General features: G+C 42.7%; 2 protein-coding genes and 1 pseudogene across 4 annotated transcripts; 2 read left to right on the forward strand and 1 right to left on the reverse strand.

Moving 5' to 3' along the window:
• Positions 1 to 3,769: 3,769 nt before the first annotated feature.
• On the reverse strand, positions 3,770 to 9,690 carry LOC124481126 (apolipoprotein A-IV-like). 3 transcript variants are annotated; one of them, XM_047040926.1, is made up of 4 exons: positions 5,175 to 5,263; positions 5,030 to 5,083; positions 4,722 to 4,872; positions 3,772 to 4,543 (listed from the first exon to the last, which is right to left on the reverse strand). In XM_047040926.1, the coding sequence occupies exons 2-4, from the start codon at positions 5,067 to 5,069 to the stop codon at positions 3,967 to 3,969; spliced, it is 768 nt and encodes a 255-aa protein (XP_046896882.1). In that variant the 5' UTR covers positions 5,070 to 5,083; positions 5,175 to 5,263; the 3' UTR covers positions 3,772 to 3,966. The 3 variants fall into 3 exon arrangements, with proteins under 3 accessions (XP_046896873.1, XP_046896891.1, XP_046896882.1); XM_047040917.1 differs by lacking the exons at positions 5,030 to 5,083; positions 5,175 to 5,263 and adding an exon at positions 9,496 to 9,690 and having other exon boundaries at positions 3,770 to 4,543; XM_047040935.1 differs by lacking the exon at positions 5,175 to 5,263 and having other exon boundaries at positions 3,771 to 4,543; positions 5,030 to 5,158.
• Positions 7,273 to 8,630, forward strand: LOC124481139 (apolipoprotein A-IV-like). Its single transcript, XM_047040951.1, has 3 exons — positions 7,273 to 7,326; positions 7,500 to 7,650; positions 7,751 to 8,630. The coding sequence occupies exons 1-3, from the start codon at positions 7,287 to 7,289 to the stop codon at positions 8,325 to 8,327; spliced, it is 768 nt and encodes a 255-aa protein (XP_046896907.1). The 5' UTR covers positions 7,273 to 7,286; the 3' UTR covers positions 8,328 to 8,630.
• A 2,080-nt stretch (positions 9,691 to 11,770) lies between the features above and the next one.
• Positions 11,771 to 17,653, forward strand: LOC124483196 (annotated as a pseudogene).
• The last annotated feature ends 1,879 nt before the right edge of the window (positions 17,654 to 19,532 follow it).

Here is a 19,532-nt window from a genome sequence, read left to right on the forward strand (position 1 = left end):
ATTAATCGATTTGATCTGAAATTATATTTTCCCATCCCAAAATATGACACATAAAACACATCAACAACAATCCTACAGGAGTCGTTAAAAACCATAACGCCTGTTGCCAGCTTCCTGAAACAGGATTTCTGATATTGCTCAGCACAAACATGATGTGGGAGCATGATAGTTGTGTTTCCAGGGGCATGTTGAGACTTGGGAAGACCTCTCTCTGCACACAGAAAAGGATTAGGACTGGGTGACAACATGGCGTGTGGAGGGGAGGACAAATAAAGTCCACGGACGGTGTTCATAGACAAATAAACAAATCCCTTTGACCTATGTGGAAATGTCTTCTCCTCTGTGAATAGGGGAACTGACACAAACACACAAGAAAAACACATCTTTCCATTTGAATCACCTTTACTGGCCTATTCCATGTACCAGAAATAGAACTTTTAACAAACACTTGAATTGTTTTGTGTGTTTGTGAGACCACTGGGAGATATGGGCTTTTCTCCCTTCTGCTGTATGTATTTGAATCAGCCAACTGGTCCTCACCATTGCTTGAGGCAATATAGTTACCTGAGGCTCATATTAAGAGCCAAAGGTCTCAACCGGTGTTGTTTTGCAGATGATAAGCAGCTCCGCTTAGCTGCGTATCTGTCATATACTGCACATTCCGTTACCTGTGTTTATCTAAGGGACAGGGGCAACCTGAATACAATGGAAGTTTGTCAAAGATGTATCACCATTGACGTTGCTGTTTGTAGTAGTGAGCAGAGTTTGGTTAACCACCTCGATGGGTTTTAATGGGGATTCTCTGCTGAAATCTTACCTGTCAATCTGACCAAAGTTTGCGCAGCGTTTTTAAGATGACGCTAATAACATGCTATTTCAGTGGCGCTGATTCACTTCAAAAGTTCAGTAAGAGCCAACAGAGAAAAGCAACAGGAGTTGAAAGGCAGCAAAAACGTCTGCTGTTTTTCTCCAGCAGAATGAGTCATGACAATGAGATTCTGTATCTGTACCTCTTGTTCGAGTCGTGCTCTTATCAACAACGACAACAACAAGTGAGTAGTTCCAGCAGTACTTGTGACCTTTACCCTTTGGGCAAAGAGCAGCAAGGGTCTCTTTGATATCTAATATTCCTTCCCAACCAGAACTCCTCTGGCCCATCCTCTGAAGTTGGGAGTAATTGTCCAGGGAGACATAGCTGTTGTCTGATTAGGTCAACCAGGTAATCTGTCTCTTCTCTGATTGGTCGGATAGGATATCTGACTAATGGAGGACCCGTCAGTGAACTTCCTGATTGAAAATTGCAGGTGCAGTACATGCTCCTTTCTTCCTTTCTTTCTCTTCTATTTTAATTCAAATGTCATATTTTATTTTGGATGATGTTCCAGACAAGGCACTGCGATTTGTGTGTTTCATCCCCATTGTGTCCATCACTTTAAGATTTAGAATGTCTCGTGTGCGGTAGGTCACCCTGTAGATATAGAATACCTTTAAAAAGGGAATTACACAGTCGAATCGCACAATGGAAATATACAGTGGCACCACGTGACACCATGGGTTCATGTCCCATAGTCCCACAATGACCATGGGTTCATGTCCCACGGTCCCACAATGACCATGGGTTCATGTCCCACAGTCCCATGTAGCTTGAGCCTACATGGCAAGCACAGTCCAGTTCAGTTCTTTGTGCTTCAACTCTGGTAACTTCATCCATCACGCCTTTTGAAATCCAGTCACGCAACCTTTTTGTCTCAAACTGTTCCGTTCACTTTTCAGTTTGGCAAGAAGCTGAGTAGCTTCTTGTCTTTCACTGAGCATTTGGGTTCAACTACAATTCATATTATTATCAGAGGCTTTCCGGAGTTTTCGTCAGGGTTAATTCACTGTACTTCAGTTTCTTATGGGAGATTCAAGGGTCACTGGGATAAGGGGTACACAGTAGGGTGACTATGAAGACTGCTGTGTAGAATACTAGCTTTTTTTGGAGACTTTGTAAGCTTTCGTTGCTTGAATAGCTATATGTAAAGTTTGAGTTACAGTGAAAATAAGAAGTGAAAGATGACTGAACCGTAAACAGAATCATGACACTAGAACAGCAGACAGAGACAGACAGACTCACGTATGCACACACACATGCACACACATGCACACACGTATACACACACACACACACACACACACACACTGATGCACACACATGCACACACACATACACATTTAGGCAGACATTTAGACAGACAGAAACACTTTCCCAAAAACTCAGTTCCTCCTTGTGGCTGATGTGGTAACACCAAGGTAATGTCCACCAATGTTGGTGAGAGGGCACCAGCAGACAGTGAACGTTCATTACCTCTGTTAAGTCACCTCAGTTCAGACTGTGGTTTGTGGTCAAATCTTTGTGCTGGGGGAAATTATTCCTTCTCCTTTCAAATGAAGGGTGATGTCATCCACTGCAGTTGTCTTGTTCAGCTGGGATGAGTGTTGAAATAGTGAGTGTATGTGTTATACTGTATGTGTGTTTACCCTTTTACAGCCTCAGTCATCTGCTTCTGAGTCAGGGATTATATCGCTGATTCGACAAGTCTGGACTTGACCTACCACAACCATGTTCCCCCTCCATCTTCTCATCCAGATAAAAACACTTTGTTGTCTTTTGATGTTATTCCAGTTCTGCTTCCGTACAACTGTTCTAAATGGAACGCTTCCAGGGTACGTGTCTTACATAGGAGATGCTTTTATTCAAACCAACATTCAATCGGTGTTTAGTAAGAGCCTGTCGCAGGTTATGGTCAAGGATCGGTCTCATATGCTGACCTCGTTCTTTAGCGGCAGCTTGACAGACTTCTCACATGCTCTCCTAGCTGGTCCCCAATAAAAACACAACGATTGGGGATCGAGAGGTCAGAAGGTCCTGGTCTATGTGTGGTCCCTTCCCTGGTCGGGTGCAGAGATCGTATTTGAAAACCGTGTCGTGTTTGGAGGGTTGGGGAAGTAGAGAGGGGGTTAAGTGTGTTCCACGCCAGGACCCATGGGGGGGGGGGACAGGAATGTTGTTTGTCTCGAGGCAAGACTACGTGGGTGAGACCTGGCAGCATGTGAAAGGAGGAGGTAGAAAAGAGAGATGGAGGGAGATGTTGTTCAGGCACACGGTCAGACATGCCCTGGCAAATTATAACATGTCCAGTCCCCAGTGCTTGCAGGGGAGGATGTCAGGGAGTGACAGGGTGTGTTACTCTGGGTAAAGACAAAACAGGACTGGTTGGTGTGTTGCATGAAACAAAGATTTGATATATATGCTAAACCAACTTCTCCCGATCTCTTAGATCCTCTCACAAATTTAAGGAGTTTGATAAATAAATAATAATAAGTTTCTTCTCATTCACATTTGAGGGAATTATGAAATGCCACTAGATGGCATACATTTTCCTCTGCTAAATGACAAGGCTTTTTTCTGGTGATGTGTGTGTGTGGTAGACTAATATTTTTTGACAATTTTTTGTCAAAATGTGACTTTAAAGACACATAGCATTTTGAACTGTAGCCTATTAGGATAGATTGGGTTAAGTTCATGCTGTCACACAATTGTCACACAAACGTCTTATTCAAGTTGGCTTGTTTGGACATTAAACACATGTTATCCCCCTAGTATTAAAACTATCTGGAGAATGAGACGATACTAACTCAATGTGTAACTTCTTGCCCTAAAATAAATACTTCCTAAGAATTTATAAAATTATTATAATTGATATACACAATGGTATTTTTTATTGAGTATTATCCCAACATTTAGTAATACATCATGTAAAGAATTGTCATACATTTTCAATTGAAAAAGAAGAAATGTTTAGCTTCTAAGTGGTTCAGTTTGTAAACTCAGCATCTTATTTTCTCACATACAGTGTGAATTGTGCTGGGACAACATCATTTGTCAGTGCCATTAGGATGAAACTGGAGTTTAAGATTATAGGTTTAGTTGGTGTTGGAGAAACTCTGGTAGAGGGAGGTGAGCTGGGCCTGCAGGTCCTGGGCATAGGGGTCCAGCTTCTCCCTCAGATCCTCAGCATAGGGAGCCAGGCTCTGCTGCACCAGCTCTGCTCTGTGGGTCAGCTGGCTCTGGAGGTTCTCAGCCAGGGGGGCCACACTTCTCTGGAATTCCTGCAGACGTTGGTCGACTCTCTGCCTCAGCTCCTCAGTGTAGGGGCCCAGCTGGGACTGCAGCTCCTTCACACTCTGGTCCAGGCTGGTCTTCAGCTCCTCGCTCTTCTGGAGCAGGGTGGCTCTCAGGGCGTCCGAGTCCAGGGACTCGGCGTAAGGGGCCAGCTCCTGTTTCAGCTGCTCTACTGTCTGCTGGACCTGGCTGTTCATCTCCTTGATGAAGGGCTCCAGTGTCTCATGGGCCCTCGTGAGGTCACGGCTCAAACGCTGACTGATCTCCTCCACCTCCTGGGTAATCTGTGTTATCAGGTTCTTGGCCATAGGAGATACCCGTTTATGCAGGGAAACGCCGTATTGGTTGGCCAAGAGAACTGTGTTCGTCATGCGGGAACTTTAGGAAAGAGGGAGGGATAGGAGATAGGAAAGAGGAGAGGGAGAATGGTAAGGAAAGATTAGGACAGGTTGGAGACAGTGAATCATTGTGCTAGAGCTGTGTTAGAACCAACAGGGTTTCATATTGAACTTTCCATACTTTCATGACCTTATTCATCACAAGTCACATGACTTACTTAATATCCTCCCCAAAAGAACTCTTCCTGATTGTCTGGATTACATCATCTGCTGTACTGGTTGCCTTGGTGACATAGTCCCAGAAGGCATCGGTCAGCTGTTCCAGCTGAGGCTTCGGCTCATCAGCGTAGAATAAGTTGGCATGGCAATCTGTAACAACAACATTTTCTTTTTTATGGGTCTTCTAAAACTTTTGAAAATGCTTTTTGATCAATTTTTCTGCTTTCATAAATCTGTTGTCAGTTGAATAATTTGGTTTGACACCTGACCTCTATTTTTTTTTTTTTCGTCGAGCACACTTACTCACCTGTGAAAACAGCCAGTGCAAGTACCACAAGGACCCTCATAATTATCTGTTACACTGCGAAGTAAGCAACAATAAAATTGAAGTATGTTTTCATTTGATATGCAGTATTTGGACAGTGTGTATGGAAATAGACAGACAAACTTACCTGTGTGAGTGTGCTGGGGAGTCTGTCTGTGGGTCAGGCCTCTGTAGTGAGTGTGCCGTTGAAAATGGTGTGGCATTTGAATATTTATACCTGATCATACAGTGATACTAAAGTCCAGGGGCCAATGCCTCGCTGTCAATCTGGCAGTTTGATTAGCCAAACACACACACACACACACCACACACACTTTCATCCACATATACAATAGAGTACAGTATATTCACCCACAGGCTGTGTTGGTATTGGGAATGTGACTCTAGACTTTAGTCTTTACAGTGTGGCCCTTGTGAAATGGGACCCTTCTTGGTGCTACATTACAACATCTTACAAAATCTTTACATCAGGTCACACTGATTCATTGGGTTCATACCAGGACATCATACACGTACTCGATAGTAATTTTTCTGAGTCGTCCCTGAAAAAGGTTTCTGTACAACGCTGAAATAAAAAGAATATAGACTGTGCTTAGGTTGAGGTGAGAAACGTTTTTTTTGCCTGGTGAAAATGGTCCACATTAATTTCCAATCACAACAGATTTTTACAAGAAAAGGACCTTTGTCCACACAGACAGCACCCTCCTCCCTACCTGCCCTTGATATCAGACCATGATTAGATACGACATGTCCAAATGTACTGGTTTGATGTCCTGCCAGTTTCTAGTGCAACTGTGACCAAAACTGTCAATATCAAAGAGTTTCTCATTTCTCTTGGTGTCAGTATTAAACCATCTCTACTGCATGTTGAAATTCCCTGCAACCCCTCAACCAAGGTATAAAAAGAAAACACGTTTTTGAACAATAGTACAGCTTTTCCTTCTCCCATTATCTATGTAAGCAGTGTAGAAGAAACCAAACTTCTTTCTTTGGAGAAGTTGTGGTGCTTAGGGTTTCGTTTAACTCGTGTAAAGTCTGGTAGAATGTGTGAGGGATTTGATAAGTGATATAAGTGTTGGAGACTGGTCACAGGGCTGACTCAGCTGATTCCCCATGATTGATTTTCCTTGAACTTCACTGAACTCACTATGATTAGAAGCAGGTGAATACACGCACAACCCTTACACACACACACACACACACAAAGACCTCTCACACACACACTCCCCACACACACCCCTCACACACACATCTCGCTTTTCCTCAAATACATTATTCTGACCCCTCACCATACACCCTGTTACACGACGTAGCAGGGGCGTCCTGTTCAAGCCTGGCCCGTGAGCGTGTGAACACTGACCCTGCATGTGAGTCTATGAAGAAATGCCAAAACGGCACAAGACATCCCCTTTAAAATAAGTCTTGCGCTTAGACAGACAATGATACAGACATGTCTAAAATATCAATCAAAGTTGCAGATATAAGTTTAATATCCAAATCAAACCCCCATTTGCAACAATGAACAGGTGGAGGTGCTTCAGTCCAGTCAGACGTGGAGTTTTCCCTTGCTTGGATTGACTCTCATTACAAAGTCCTGCTAGGGTGTTAGTGTCTCAGAGGTCACTTTGGGTAATCTGCAGACCATCAGCACTGAAGTACGTGGATCATTGCCCTCTTCTAAATTACCTCTCAAGGGAAGGGCTCTTATTAAATAGAAACAAATTGTTTCTATCAAAGTGAAGCGCACGAGAGCCACAGTTGAGGACTACGTGTTTCAATTACCAATAATTTATAACAGAAATCCGACTACATGACTGGAGTTGGAATTGGAAACAAATTCAACACTTTCAAATAAGTTTAATCAAGGATAGGCACTCTCCAGTGTTTGTGTGTATGTCCTTGCCTGTGTGTGTTCATTGTTAGTCTTATGACAAAAGCCAGGAGGGGCTGAAGAAGCAGGAAATTGTATTGACAACATGGCAGTCACTGCTGGACTTTAGTCACACAGCTACAACTCTTCTCCAGACTGCAGTATAAATACAGCGCTGTCCCAGTTTCACACATTCACTCACAACACTTGAATCAACTTCAATACACAGCAAAGCAGTTACTGGTGAGAACAACAATATGCTTGATTTCAAACTGTTGTGAGGATATCAGGTGATTGATGTTTTAAATACTGAATGAGATCTTAAATAGAATTGTCTGTTTCTTTTGTTTTTCAGATAAAACCCTAATCATGAAAGTGTTTGTGGTGCTTGCGATCGCTGTAGTGTCTGGTAAGTAGCATACAATAGATAATCGATTGAACGATTCTAGGTGTGCGGTATTTTCAGTGTTTCAGTTAAATTCAATACATCTGTTTTAACGTAGACTCTAAAGTGCAAAGTGGCACTTAGAGACAATCAACGCTGACTCTGAAACTCATTCTGACTATGGTCACACCCTACAGGTTGCCATGCCAACATTTTCTACGCTGATGAGCCGAAGCCCCAGTTGGAGCAGATGACCGATGCATTCTGGGACTACGTAGCCAAAGCAACCCAAACCGCCGAAGACACCATCCAGATGATCAGGAAGTCTCAGCTCGGACAGGATGTCAAGTGAGTCACGCTACTTGACACGTGCTTGTCATCACGGCGAGGGAATTCGATAAAGAATCCACAATGAATCATCTAACGAATTCCTCTGATTCTTTTCTAGTGCCCGCATCACAGAGAGCGCGGGGATCGCTAGCCAGTACGCCGTCACTCTTCAGGAGCAGCTCCCACCTCTGGCCCAAGACCTGATGACCAAGATCACCCAGGAGGCAGAGGTGCTGAGAGAACGTCTGAGCCAAGACCTGACCAGCGTCCGTGGGAAACTGGAACCCTTCGCTGATGACCTGAAGATCCAGGTCCAGCAGAGAGTGGAGCTGCTGAAACAGGAGCTGGCCCCTTACGCCGAGTCCCTGGACTCGGACGCCCTGAGAGCCACCCTGCTCCAGAAGAGCGAGGAGCTGAAGACCAGCCTGGACCAGAGTGTGAAGGAGCTGCAGTCCCAGCTGGGCCCCTACACTGAGGAGCTGCAGCAGAAAGTGGACCTGCATCTGCAGGAGTTCCAGAAAAGTGTGGCCCCCCTGGCTGAGAACCTCCAGAGCCAGCTGACCCACAGAGCAGAGCTGGTGCAGCAGAGCCTGGCTCCCTATGCTGAGGATCTGAGGGAGAAGCTGGACCCCTATGCCCAGGACCTGCAGGCCCAGCTCACCTCCCTCTACCAGAGTTTCTCCAAAACCAACTAAACCTGACACGCCATCACCACTCTCCCCATTACTCTCTGAGTTTTGAAGGCCTACTTTGCAGTTCTTCCATCTAACTGTCTATAATAGTGGTCCGCCCTGCAAATTTTCATTTTCTGTACTGTAAAGCAACCTAATAGAAATGGGCATAGGCCTTGAATGTTATATTTATTGAGTTTTACAGAAAACCAAACCTTTAAGCCTATCAAACATGTAAATATGTTTTACTTTATGCTGTGAAGTTTGAAATATCCATGTTTTGTCATTTCATTAATTTATAAGAAGAAATAAAGTGAACATACAAAAGCATTGTACATCATTGCATTCTATGGATCAAGTAGCTATACCATCAAATTTCTTTGGTCAACATCAGAGATGAAGTAGACTCCATATTCGACAGAAAGTCATATGGAGTCAGTCAGTCATGTGGAGTCATTCTCCTTCATTGCCGCTTTTTAAAACCTTAACAAATACTTGATTTAAAATGCAAACATGTCCATCTTGCTGGCTTGAATAATAAAGATTTTGACAACCTAGTCTAGGAAAGGTTTTTAGTGAAATCGTTAGGCAAGAAACAGCTTCTAAAGTATCTCCCATTTCAGCCTGCAATGTTGTTTTTTTTATTTTTATGAATTTCTATAGTTTGAGTAGCTTCGAAGCCTCTCCCAAGTCCTGACATGCCCTCTCTCTTTTTTACTCTCCACCTTTGTTACAGTTCCATCACACACCGCATTATAACAGGTTTAGCTAGGGACACATCATAGCTGTTCCCATGTTGGAGCTTGCAGACTCTCCCTGCCACTCTAACTCTAGATTACCTGTCAGAGAGAGAGCACAAGACCCATCACCTTAGATCTAAGTTACTGTAAACACCCAAAATGCACAATTAAAACAAATTAATTTGTTTTAAAAAAAGTACACAAAAACGTAAAAGGAAAACAGTGAGCTTTTTAAAGTTATTCTTAAAGATCAATTTAGTAATTACATATTTTTGGGGATAAGAATTTGTTATTCTTAGAAAAATGTTGTTCAATGAGAAAAGAACGAACAATTCTTAGTATTACTCAAATAACTCCCCTACTCAAGCTATGAGGAAACAGCCCCACTTTCTTTATGACTCTTTATAAAGTTATTGTTTATTGGTTTCAGTATGAGAAGGCTAGATACACACCTGACATGTCACAACTCCATATTTGCCAGCATCCAGCGTGGAGGGGCATAGTCCACTGACAACACAACACACACACACACACACACACACACACACACACACACAAAGGCCTCCAGGGTGACCCTGACACTCACAGGCAGACTGTAAAAGCAAAAACAAGCAACAAGTTACTTTCAAAGGCAGCAACAAAGCATGTAGTGGTGTTGACACTGTGTGCAGGAGAAACCTGAAAAACAGAAAAATACTAATCCAAAAAATACTCCCCATGTAATGTCAGAAGCACAGGGTTGTTCTTCTGAAACCTGCTGGATTATTGATTGTGGAAAATCTTAGTTTAATTTGGCTTATTTTCCTTCAAGCCAAACTGGGCCTTGATAAGTACAGGAAGTGAGAGATGAAGAGTGTTAGAGAGAGAGGGAGATGGAAAGAAAGAGGGAGAGAGAGAATGAGATATATAAGGATAGAGAGGAGAGAGAGGGAGAGAGAAGGAGAGAGAGGTATGGAAGGAGAGAAGGATAGAAGGAGAGGGAGGGAGAGAGAGAGAGAGAGAGAGAGAGAGAGAGAGAGAGAGAGAGAGAGAGAGAGAGAGAGAGAGAGAAAAAGAGAGAGAGAGAGAGCGAGAGAGAGAGAGAGAGAGAGAGAGAGAGAGAGAGAGAGAGAGAGAGAGAGAGAGAGAGAGAGAGAAAGGGGATAGGAGAGAGGATGCTACAGAGACAGTGTCTGCATGCCTGCTGTGTTGAGGGGTCTATCTGTAGATAAGAGGGAGATAAAGAAGAATTAGCTTTTTATTCAGTTGCCAAAGCTCTTAGACTGTAAAGATTTTCATTTCCATTACTCAGTCTCTAGTTGGACTGTAGCTACTTGTGCCCTCTAGTGACTGTCACTGTGATTGCTGTGGTTACAGGTGGTGTGAGTACAGCACGGTGGCAGAGCATTTGGCTGCAGATAAAGAAATTGAAGTTTCAAATCCCCCATGAACTATACATTGCAATGAATAGTTTATAATGATTTAACTTACCCATAACTTACCCATGTCCAAAAGGATGCAGGAAGAATGGACATTGTGGTCATCAAGGGGCTCCAGCACCTACTAAATCATCTACAATAAGCACTGGTGGTTCACCTGCCCCACATGAAATATGTTCCTATTACACAATGTCCCTTTTTTTCATATGTAACTCTATGGCCCTTGTAGCAAACCAGGGGAGTCAGACCAGCCAATCCGGCCCTGAAGGCGTGTCCATCGACTTCGATTGGGGGAGGTGATAGAGGGAGTCTACCTGCCTGTCGAGGTGCTGCAGCCACTGGGCACATGGCACTGGTCACACCTGGAGCCCATCAGACAATCAGGCGAGGGCTTAAAGGGAGCCAGCCCAAGGCCGCATGGGAGGGAGAGAACCAGAGAGACAACCCTGGAGGAGTGTTGCAACTAACCTTTCCCTCTGCTTTGACCCCCCCAGAACCACACTCCTTGAAGGACCACAGACCCCGGACGGGAAGACCCCTAATTTAAAGTTTGTCCCACTACCCTTACCCTGACCCTCTTTAGTAAAGACCAATTTATGTTAACCCCCCGTGTCTGAGTCTTATTTTATTGTGTATCGGGACCCTCAAGTCCCCTGGGTTGCTACATTTTGGTGGAAAATGCGGGCATTTCTGTTCCATCGCAAACCAGGGGAGTCAGACTAGCCAATCCGGCCCCGAAGGCAGGTCCATCCACTTTGATTGGGGGAGGTGATGGAGGGAGTCTACCTGCCTGTCGAGGTGCTGCAGCCACTGGGCACATGGCACTGGTCACACCTGGAGCCCATCAGACAATCAGGCGAAGGCTTAAAGGGAGCCAGCCCAAGGCCGCAGGGGAGGGAGAGAACCAGAGAGACAACCTTGGAGGAATGTTGCAACTAACCTTTCCCTCTGCTTTGACCCCCCCCCCCCAGAACCACACTCCTTGAAGGACCACAGACCCCGGACGGGAAGACCCATACATATACAGGAAATACCCAAGTATTTAGAGCAGGTCCAACACATATGTTTTGTGGGTAGTCAAGCTTGTGACATTAGAACTTTCCACATGGCTTCCAATGTAAGTGGGAATAATTTTATTACCCAAATGTTTGACTTAGTTATGGCTTATGTGAGAGGGTATGTGTACATGCATAATGTTTACACACAAAGTGCAAACTGCTGTCTTAAATGACACCACTTTAAATGGACACTTCAGGCTATTAAACAGGACAGGCTGGATCTTGGTGTTTAGACTGGCGTACCTCCCATCTCCACATCACAGTTTTCTGTGATGTCTCTATAGATCGTAGTCCGCTGTTAGCGCTGACAAGTGGCAGGATTAAACAGATTGGGAGGAAAATTGAAAATAAACCAGTAACAGGGCCAGAAGGATAACTTCTCATTGCTTATCTTCCAGATGCTCCAGAACTATCCTCTGTCAGAATCAATACAGACAATGTCTGTGTTCCTGTTACTCCTGGTTGCTCTGAAACAGATATGTGCTATGGTAAGACATGGTCTCACTCTATTCATAATTTACTTTAGTAGTTCATTGGTTTCATCAGCATGCAGGTGGATTATCCTTATATTTATGCATTTGTACTGAATTAGTTTTTTCCATTTGAGTTCATCAGTGTTCATGGTGTCGGTGTGTTTTGCATGTTTCACAGCCAACAGCTTTAATAGGAGGTACAGTAGCCAATAAAAATCTATTGAATCAAAAGGTTTTAGACTAACACAGGTTGTAACATAATCAAAACATCATGGTTTGTCTGGCTAACAATGCGTCAGTGGGCTACTTGCGGTTTTTCTGATTCTTCTGATTCTTAACATGATTTTGGAGATCAAATACGATTACTAATGCCCAAGGCCCAGTTAAAACTTGGTTTTAAAATGCGTTTGGGTGATCCGAACACAAGTGGGCAGCCGAGATATTCCCCTTCACACCTGCTGTGTGTAGTTTAGTTTACGAAAGACACAATACTAAGCTAGCTAAGAAAACAAAGGTTTCAAGAATTTGTATGGGCCACTACAATTGTTAAGATTGACAGGGCAAAGTAATTTGCGACATGCAAATGAGCGTTTAAACAATTTTTTTAAGACCACCTCGCAGGTGTTTTTTGGGCCCAAGACGAAGCATTTTAAAACCAAGTAGGCTAAACGGGGTCTTGCATTACTGTACCAACGACACGGTAACTCCGCACTCTCACACTCACCCTATTAGACGATAAAATGAATCCAAGTGGATAATACTCTTTCTCTGTAGAAGTTGACGGTCAGGAGAATGAAAGATACCTGGATATTTATGATATCAACAAAGGTAAGAGAGAGAACTAACTGTGTAGGAAAAAAAACACTGCCTTCCAAACTCCCTGCTTGTGACATACAGTGAATGGCATTTCCAACACTTAGGTCTTGATCTGCATGAGGGTGACATACTGCTGAAGTCTGTAAGTAGGCCTATATGTTTTTATGTCATGTAGCTTTATAAATCCTGGTAAACTATGAGCCTATGATCGTGCTGCCAGACAGAGCAATCGACAAAACACTGATTTAGCACTTCAGTTGTTGTCCCAAAGAGCTCTAAGGAATTAGTTTGTGTTCCATATGACGTGTGTTTCTTCACAGGAACATTTAAGGAACGTCATTCTGGGGGACCAGTACCGATGGGACATCCCAGTCCCCTATGTTTTGGACCCCAGTCTCGGTAAGGCATCTGAAATGGTTCTCTGTGTAGGTTAATCACGGACATTGTTTTCCTAACGTGACCCCCCATGGTTTGTGATTTATCTTTCCCAGCTTAAAGATGTGTTATTGTGTTAATATCTGGATAAGAGCGTCTGCTAAATGACTAAATGTATTGTATGGATAGATGTCAATGCCAAAGGAGTGATCTTACGAGCCATGGAGCAGATTCGCCTGAGAACATGCGTGGACTTCAAGCCTCGCGACACTGAGCCCAACTACATCGCCGTGGTCAAGAACGAGGGGTAGGATGCCGGTACCTGTCAAATATAGTTTGATATATTCTGTTTCCCTCCCTTCCTGATGACTTTGTTTGATTTTCCTAAGATGTTATTCCTACGTTGGTAATCAACGATGGGGCAGCCAAAACTTGTCGATTGGTCAGTGGTGCGACCAGCATGCCATTGTGGAGCATGAGTTCCTCCACGCTCTGGGATTATGGCACGAGCAGTCCAGATACGACAGAGATGACTATGTGTCTATCATCTGGGACCACATTGAAAAAGGTGTCTATTCTTTCCAGTTCTAGAATTCAGTGTTTCACTTCCAGCGCGGAAGAAACGGTTATTTTTCTTACAATAACTAAAAAAACATTTAAACATCTCACTATTCAGAAAAGCAGCACAATTTTGTCGAACAAAATTCAAGTCAAACCACCACCCTGGGAACTCTATATGACTACAACTCAGTGATGCACTATGGAAAAGATGCCTTTACCAACGGCAACGGATCCACCATCATCACTCTTCAGCCCGAGTTCCAGGATGTGATTGGCCAACGCCTGGAAATGAGCCCCAACGACTTCCTGAAGATAAACCTGCTTTATAATTGCAGTAGGCTAAGTTACATATTTAGATTTAATCAGTCAAATTACTGCTGTACACGGTAATGTTAGCGTCAGTAGGTCATAAAAATACGAATACACTACATGAGCATTGCAGAAGTGTATCCAATAGAGTCTTAAACAATGGAGAATTGTGGTGCGCTTGGAGTGCCTTGGCAGTTTACCTTGGTCACCATTCACCATGGATCCCCTGGTGTGTTGGCTGATTGTGAGCAGTGCTCTTTTTTTCATCATGAAGCATCTGCAGTTACCTTCATGGAGTCCTGCAGTTTTGAAAACAGTATGTGTAGCATGACCCTTTGTGCCAGGGGCAATGCCAGCTGGGAGAGGGTTAGCAGTGCCCAGGGTGGGCCTGCTTCAGATCACACCCATCAGGGGGCGCTAGAGGGTAGGTCAGCGAGGAAAAACATTATAAAAATACTTGCACCATTTGTATCGTTCTGTGGTCCCTCATATTAAAGTATTGTCCTTTGCAGGCATGACAGCCATGCCTGGACACAATTCTTCTCTCTACAACGGTAAGTATTATTTTATAATATGTGTATTTTTATTATACTCTCACAAATACTGCTCCAAATGTTATGGATAACAGCATAACCTATTGGATGGGTCAGTTATTTACAAAATAATTTGATGCGACAAAATGATCCGACCATATTGATTTTACTTTGTTTTACAGGGACAAATCCTGTTCTTGAAAACAAGACCTCAACGCATCAAAATGGTGAGTCAATTTGTTTAATAAAGATGTATTACACATTAATACTGAGTTATGAAGCTGACTTATTTTTTGCAGATAGCGTCGGCTATTTCATGCACTACAGCACGGCTTTGGTCAGAGAGGGAGAGGGAGCCAAGATGCAGAGCAGGACTATGATGCCTGTCAGGTCATTCCAGTGTCTACAGTTCTACTACTTTCACAGTGGGGGTACCCAAGACCTGCTCAACATCTGGATCAGGGAATACAGAGATGGTCCAAATGAAGCCATCCAGCTCATGGGCCAGATCACAGGTGAGGAGAATGTTGAATGTCTTTGAAGTCCTGCTAAGTTAAATGGTTTTGCGATTCGGTTTCTTTAGTCATTCCTCTCTGTCTCTCTTGTTCCCAACCGACTTCTCTTTCGATCTTTCCCTCTCTCCAAACCTTGCTACTCTCCCAGGTCCACCATCTAACCACTGGCAGCTGCACCACGTGCCTCTGAACGCCACCAAAAGCTTCCAAGTGGAGTTTGAGGTGCGTAAAGGAGCAGGAAGTTCTACCGGAGGCTTTGCCATCGACGACATCAACCTTTCAGAGACCGAGTGTCCCCATCACGTGTGGCAAATCCCAAACTTCCATCACGTCCTGACAACCAGTGAGGAGGGCACCATTCTGCTTAGTCCAAGGTTCTACTCTGCGGAGGGCTACGGGATCCAGTTGCTCATAAAACTCAACTCCGACTACTTTGGGCTCTACTTCCACCTGGTGTCCGGTCTCTAAGACGACCAGCTCCAGTGGCCTTGTGTTTGGAGGCAGGTGACTGTCCAGGTCCTGGACCAGAACCCTCAGATCCAACAGCGCATGTCCAAGCAGATTAGCATCACCACCGACCCCGAACGCACTTTTACTACCAGTATGTACAAAAGATGTGTCTGACTTCACAGTTGGTTGAACACACACAAGACACTAGAAAATCAATCAAGTATTAATGTTGTTCTGAGTGCTTGAAACAATACCAAAGTTGTACGTTGTTCTTTTGAAATAAGTATTTTTGCCCGTATTGTATATTAACACAAATGTTTGCCTTTCTCTTCTCCAACATAACATCAAGGCAAAGGCGATACATTGTTTTACTGGGACAAACCCCAAAAGTTTGGATTTCAGCTTCTTGACTCCAGCACTGACTCCTTTTACTACGCCGGCCCTACCCTTGGCTATCGTAACGTCCTGTCTTACAATGCACTCTGGTCAGGAAGCTACATGAAGGGAGGCGATGTCTTCTTTCTACTAAGTTTTGATGGTAGGCATCTTCATCTGAGCATGCTTCAAAATTTTGAGCGGGATTTGTCATAAACCATCCTGTCAGTTTATGTCCCCTGTGTGTTTCCATGGTGAAGGAGTGGTGACTAATTCATTGTCTTTTGTGCTGTCTGGACACGTTAAATTGTCACATATTACATGTCACTCTGCTATCCCTATGAATCAATAACCTTTAACGGCAGGTATTCTGTGTAATCCAGCAGGTAAGTTGGTTTATAACACGGTCATGTACACCGTTTCTTTACTGTTTAGATTCAAACCACGGTACTCATCTTGAAAATACACCTTTGGACTGGGACTGAGTTAGCTGCACTGTGAAAACTATAAATAACATGTGACTGGCACATTTTGTATACCAGACATATCAAGTCTTCATATGAACCAGTCAGATCTTCCCAATCCTGTATCATCAACAACAACATCAGCTACTGAGGCAGTAACATCATCTATAACCAGGTATGTTTGCTCTCTTGTTTGACGCTGTTAGACTCTAGAAATGTGTGAGTCGACTACAAAACTATTTCTAAATGACAATAGTCACTCTAAGTAGACTATGTACAGTGAAATCTTTAGGTTTGAAGACAAGACACACATTTGTAGGTTGACACATTGAGATGGCTCACCAACTATTTCACTTGTTTGACAGTGGCATCACTGGGACTCAGGCAGTAACATCATCTGCAGCCAGGTATGTCTCCTGTCTGGTTTTAATGTGCAAGTTGATAACATTATTCTTATAGTAAAACCAGAAACCAATTTTGTCAAACAGATGATCAAAATATGTATTGGACTAGGTCATGTTAAACACCAATAAATAACACAGCATGAATCTGGACAGTGGTTATGTAACGGTATTTTTGCAGTTTTCGTAAGCTAGTTCTCACTCTCTCACCACACACACAAAATCATATGTATAATTAAGCGTTTCACAGTTTTTGGATTTTAATAATTGGTTAATTTGTAACTTACTATAAACTATCCCATAACCTTACCAGTACTTGTTTATAGTTTATTCACAGATGTCGTACTTCTCCTTCTGGTTTTCCTTATGGCCTTGCCACTACCCTGCTGACCCATGTCCTGAGACTACAGAGAAACTCGGAGTCAGGTGGCTGAGCGGTTAGGGAATCGGGTTAGTAATCAGAAGGTTGCCGGATCGGATCTGTGCAAAATGACGTTGTGTCGTTGGGCAAGGCACTTCACCCTACTTGCCTTTAAAATATTTGTGACATGAATTTATGCAATCACAAGACAAGTTGCTAGACAATATATGTTGCATTCTCATGATAATGATCCATTTTTTAAATGCCACCACGGAATGATCATAATGTTTGCGAAGGAATCCTCTCCACACGTGAAAACGATAGATGGTTGATTTATCAATTTTGTGTCAGTCAAGTTAGAACTATTCGAATGTTATTCAAATGTTTCATCTTCTTTTCAACTCTCTCTTATCTGTCAATAACTATATGTATTCAGTATATGATATTCCTGTCTCTGAGATTCATGGACTACTGTCTGATAATAAATGAGGAATAAGTATTGCGTTTGTTCTCATGTTTTGCTCTCCAACAACACAAGGTGTGTCCACTCTGCATGTCACTGTCACAATCATGTTCCTCCAGATCTTGACTAATAAACTGCATCCAAATCCCCCGATAGAAATATCAAAGGTGTGTGTACAAAGATACTTGTAAGTGGCACTCCGTCTTTGTTCATTATGCCATTAATGGAGCAGGTTTCTAGCAATAAGTATGACGCGACTCAAAATTAGATATAAAAAAACTTATCTTCGGTTAACCTTTACTGACAAAATCTATATACAAACAAACATGAATTCCTTTGGTCAAGGAGTAAATCGGTATATTAATAATCTTCGTGGCGTCGTTGTCGGTCAGAAAATGGTGTTGCTCCGTAACCTGACCATCTCAATTGAACAAGTATAAATTGGTCACATGACCACCCTTCTCCACTGCAATACATTCCACTTCAATCAATGCACTCTACAGTCACGAAATTAAACAATATTTCTCCATACATAAACCATGTCTTTACAGATTTAAATAAACAATATTCTAACTATTAATTTATACAACAAACTCTTCAAATTGGCTCTTACATCCTAGTTAACTTTAGGACAAATTGTTTTCTGATTACCCGGGGGTAGCGATTCATGTACAGAATTAGCTTTCTATTCGGTTGCCAAAGCTCTTAGACTGTAAATATTTTCATTTCCATTACTCAGTCTCTAGTTGGGCTGTAGCTACTTGTCCCCTCTAGTGACTGTCACTGTGATTGCTGTGGTTACAGGTGGTGTGAGTACAGCACGGTGGCCGAGCGTTTGGCTGCAGATCAAGAAATTGAGGGTTCAAATGCCCCATGAACGACACATTGCAAGGAATAGTTTATAATGATTTAACTTACCCATAACTTACCCATGTTCAAAAGGATGCAGGAAGAATGGACAGTGTGGTCATCAAGGGGCTCCAGCACCTACTAAATAATCTACAATAAGCACTGGTGGTTCACCTGCCCCATATGAAATATGTTCCTATTACACATTGTCCCTTTTTTTCATATGTAACTCTATGGCCCTCCACTTCAGCCTGTTGCTGTAAAAGACGTCGATCAGTGTAGGTATTTGCGGCACTTCAAAAATGTTGTCTCAGTATGTAAATTAACCGTCTGATACAACAGACAGGATACAGAAAAAATCCCCAATTTAAATATATGTTTCAACACTACAAAGAGAATGAGAAACACTAAAAAGAGAATGTTGTCTGGTGGTTAATTAAGTTGTAAAAACACATTTAACCTATGTAACTTTGCCATTCATCCTTAGTCTGCCTACAGTAGACCTATGTTTATTTGAAAGCTTTTGTAATCTAAAAGATTGTGTATTTAATTATAATAGCCTAAGTCAGCCTAGTGGTCTTCCATAAGACATGACATCGGATCTGACTCAGTGATAATGCTCCAACAATTTGTTTTGGTGATCAGCCATCAGTGATATCAAATTGTGATGTTGCTGCTGTTCATGACGAATAATAATGATGGTAGTGTCAGAATTCAGTGTGTCTTACTAGTACTTAAGGTGAGACATATTATCAGTCTAAATAAACATTAAAGCATTTACACTTTTTATGTCCTGCGGTCTATCATGTGCTTAATCTCATCTTCAATGACCAGTCGGAAGCTAAATTTACCGTGACCTTCAACAAGTTTGTGGGGTCTACTATAAAGATCTGAAAGGTTTTGTGTGGAACTATAGTAGGCATACACAGGTTCACTATTCACCAACTAACACAGGCTTATAGAAAATTTGCCAATTACAAGCTTTTCTTTATATTTTACATAAGAAAGTCTTGGGCGTTTATAGTTGACTAATCTCAGGGCTGTTGAACCGTGGCGTGTACTGGTTTG

The sequence above is a fragment of the Hypomesus transpacificus genome, chromosome 2, assembly GCF_021917145.1.
Source record: "Hypomesus transpacificus isolate Combined female chromosome 2, fHypTra1, whole genome shotgun sequence".
NCBI lineage: Eukaryota > Metazoa > Chordata > Actinopteri > Osmeriformes > Osmeridae > Hypomesus > Hypomesus transpacificus.